Genomic DNA, 3,401 nt, shown 5'->3' with positions numbered 1-3,401 from the left:
TTTGTCTTTTTTTTTTCAAGTCTATGAAATTTCGTTCGATTAATAATACTCCATTCGTTTTAAAATAATTTTTTATTTCTTTTTTTATTTATTTAAAAAAATGAGTCTTTTACTTTTTTGACAATATTCTAATTTTAATTTTAATTTTTCGCGTGACATGTTTAAAACTATAAGATTAAAGAGCATTTTGATATATTTGACATAACTTTTATTTAGAACCACAAGATTAAAAAATCTTCTTTCTTTTCTTAAACCAAGTCAAACTAAGTCATTATTTATGAAACGGAGGGAGTAATTGTTTAATATATTATTTTAAAACATTTGATAATATTTGTCAATTTTATTAAATCAATAAATAATTCTATACTTATTAATTATAGATATTTCTCTATTATATTTTTCAAGACATTGTATTATTATATTCAAAAGGTAACATGGTAAAATTATTCTTTATTTATTTTTTCTTAAGAAATATGTTAAGTTAATAATGGATAAATATTATTAAATAAAAGGGAGTACTTTTTAATTTAACATGATATTTGAAAAGAAAATTGTGATTTAAAACGATGTTTAAATATTTATATGGCGTAAATTATTCATTAAAAGTAAAAAATAATTTTAAAATCAAATTATTTTTAATTGTAACAACATAATATTTTTTTAAGTGAACTAAAAAAAAATTGATGTCAAAGGGACAAAAGGAGTATTAATTGCTCCTACAAACTTCAACTAATTTTATCTGACGTTTGGACAATTGCAAAACTAAATATGCAAGTTGAAATGGTATTCTCATCGGATATGAATTTTTAACAAAAGAAAAATCATTTCTCTAATAAATTTAACATCTTAAGGCCATAATTCTTAATTTAAATTAGTTACTCATTCCGTTTCGTTTTTTTCTTTTTTACAACTGAAGAATTTGATATATTTATTGAGAAAGTAATAAATTAATATTTTGCACTTAAAGATTTTAAAAAATAATCTTAAAATAAGTAATTAATATTGAAATGAATTACAATTTTAAAAAATAATAATCAAAATTTTTATTTCTAAAATACTACTTTTTCCCTTCTTAATTGTTTAATTTTGACTTATTACTTGTCTTATTTTATTTGGCATTGTTTGATAATCAAGAAAAGACAATATTATTTTACCAATTATATTTTCAATTTATTTAGAGAGTTACTCGCTTTGTTTATTTTTATTTGTCACAGTTTGACTTGATATCTATTGAGAAAAAAATAATTAATGTTATAAATATTTTATCAAACTATACCCTATTAAATTATATCTTGAAAAATGATTTATAAAATAGAAGATACTTATAAATGCTGAAAATATGAAAAGAATATTATTTTTCTTGATATGTCAAAAAAAAATTAAAATTTATTTTAGAAATAAGTGACAAATATGAGTTAATGATAACTTAATATTTTTGAAAAATATAAAACCTTTAAGTAAATTGATTTTTGAAATATTTTACTATTTAATTATTATTTGCTTAGAAAATAGGGGAAGGAGTAATAATAATCAAAAGTGATTGTTGCTTACATTTCCAAGAGCTCCCTTTGTTCTTCCATTTGACTTTTCTGTAGCAAAACAAAAAAGACTTGTTTTCACATAGAGAAGAATGGCAAACTTTGTGTTATTTGTTTTACAATACCTCCATTTCCATGGCTTTCTCCTCTTGTTTTCCCTTCTTCTCTGTCCCTTTTCCTCCCCCAATTCCTCATATAATTCCTAACTAGCTAACTACCCCTTGTTCAATTTCTTTTCTCTCCCCAAATTCAATGGCTCTTTCTTCCAAATGATCCCTCTATTCCCCCTTTCTCCCATGAACGTATGCTCTAATGGATAGTAGAACTGCTTTTTCGGATTCCAATGATATTAGTGGAAGCAGTAGTATATGCTGCATGAACGAATCGGAAACTTCACCGGCAGACGTCAATTCCCTCAAACGTCTATCAGAAACACTAGAGTCTATCTTCGATGCGTCTGCGCCGGATTTCGACTTCTTCGCTGATGCGAAGCTTCTGGCTCCAGGCGGTAAGGAAATTCCGGTGCACCGGTGCATTTTGTCGGCGAGGAGTCCTTTTTTTAAGAATGTATTCTGTGGGAAAGATAGCAACACGAAGCTGGAACTCAAAGAGCTGATGAAAGAGTATGAGGTGAGTTTTGATGCGGTGGTCAGTGTGCTCGCCTATTTGTATAGTGGAAAAGTTAGGCCTGCATCTAAAGATGTGTGTGTTTGTGTGGACAATGAGTGCTTGCATGTAGCTTGTAGGCCAGCTGTGGCCTTCATGGTTCAGGTTTTGTACGCATCCTTTACCTTTCAGATCTCTCAATTGGTCGACAAGTTTCAGGTGAACTGTCAAAAACCCTTCAATATCAATTGTTCTTTCTTTGTTAATAGAATTGCAACTTTATAAGTTAGCCAGCTGTATTACTAATGCCCTCAACTTAATGTCCTTGCAAAATCTTTCTTGATTTACTTATGTTTGCCTTTATTTTTCTGAGTGAAATAGTGAGAATCTATTAAGTTGCTTATGGAATTTCGAGTATCTCTGAGAGTCACTTGTGAGCATGTTTTAATTTTAAATAATTGGTATGATCTAAATGTGCCCTTTTTTTCTTGTACTTCATTCTTAGTGAAGTCCACTTGCTTTTGAGATATTTTAGGTCTTTTTCGACTACTTCGTTTCATATAATTTCAGGTTCACTCCATTCTGGTTTTAACTTCTATAATTATCATAGTGTCACAGTTATGACTTGAGCATTTGGAGGTCTATGTAGGAAATGATCAAACCTACTCAAGTGATGTCTCACAACTTTCCCTTCATGTGGGTACTCATGATCCTTGCCAGAAAATATTGAGAGTCTATTTATTCATAGCGTTTGTACAATATTTATAAGAGAACAAGTTAGATCAAATAAACTAATCAATCCTTAATTCTTAGGAGATTCTTGAATCAAAGGATTTCCTCTAAACTATTTTCCTAGAATAATATATTCAATTCCATATTTACAAGAGCAGATTATAACCAAATCTGCCAGCTTATTTGTGGAGCAAATTACAATCAAATCTGTTAGCTCATTGATGGACCAGATTGTGACTAAATCTGCCAACACATTCGACACTACCCCGCAAGTTGGCATGTAAATACTGATCATGCCTAATTTGCTCACAAGGACTCAAAAATAGTCCTCAAAAGACCTTTTGTGAAAATAACTGCAACTATGTCCACTTAAACATGCTTTATTGTCCGCCTTCATTTTCACAATACTACTTCAATGGAAAACTCATATGCCTTCTTAGTTCTTCCAAAAATCTCATGAGCCACAACATTTCACAAATTTTGTGTGCCATGGATCGATAGATCAGCCTCAACACTACTTCGAGC

General features: G+C 29.3%; 1 protein-coding gene across 1 annotated transcript in view; it reads left to right on the top strand.

Annotated features, from left to right (window-relative positions):
* The first annotated feature begins 1,537 nt into the window (after positions 1-1,537).
* The window catches only part of LOC107026404 (BTB/POZ domain and ankyrin repeat-containing protein NPR1), a 19,776-nt gene continuing 17,912 nt past the window's right edge, over positions 1,538-3,401 (top strand). The window contains exon 1 of the mRNA XM_015227358.2: positions 1,538-2,363. Within this exon, the coding sequence (XP_015082844.1) occupies positions 1,851-2,363 (513 nt within the window). The 5' untranslated portion in view covers positions 1,538-1,850. The remainder of the gene's footprint in view (positions 2,364-3,401) is intronic.

This window comes from Solanum pennellii, chromosome 7 (genome assembly GCF_001406875.1).
Source record: "Solanum pennellii chromosome 7, SPENNV200".
Classification (NCBI taxonomy): domain Eukaryota; kingdom Viridiplantae; phylum Streptophyta; class Magnoliopsida; order Solanales; family Solanaceae; genus Solanum; species Solanum pennellii.
This window is presented reverse-complemented; position numbering and strand designations above follow the sequence as displayed.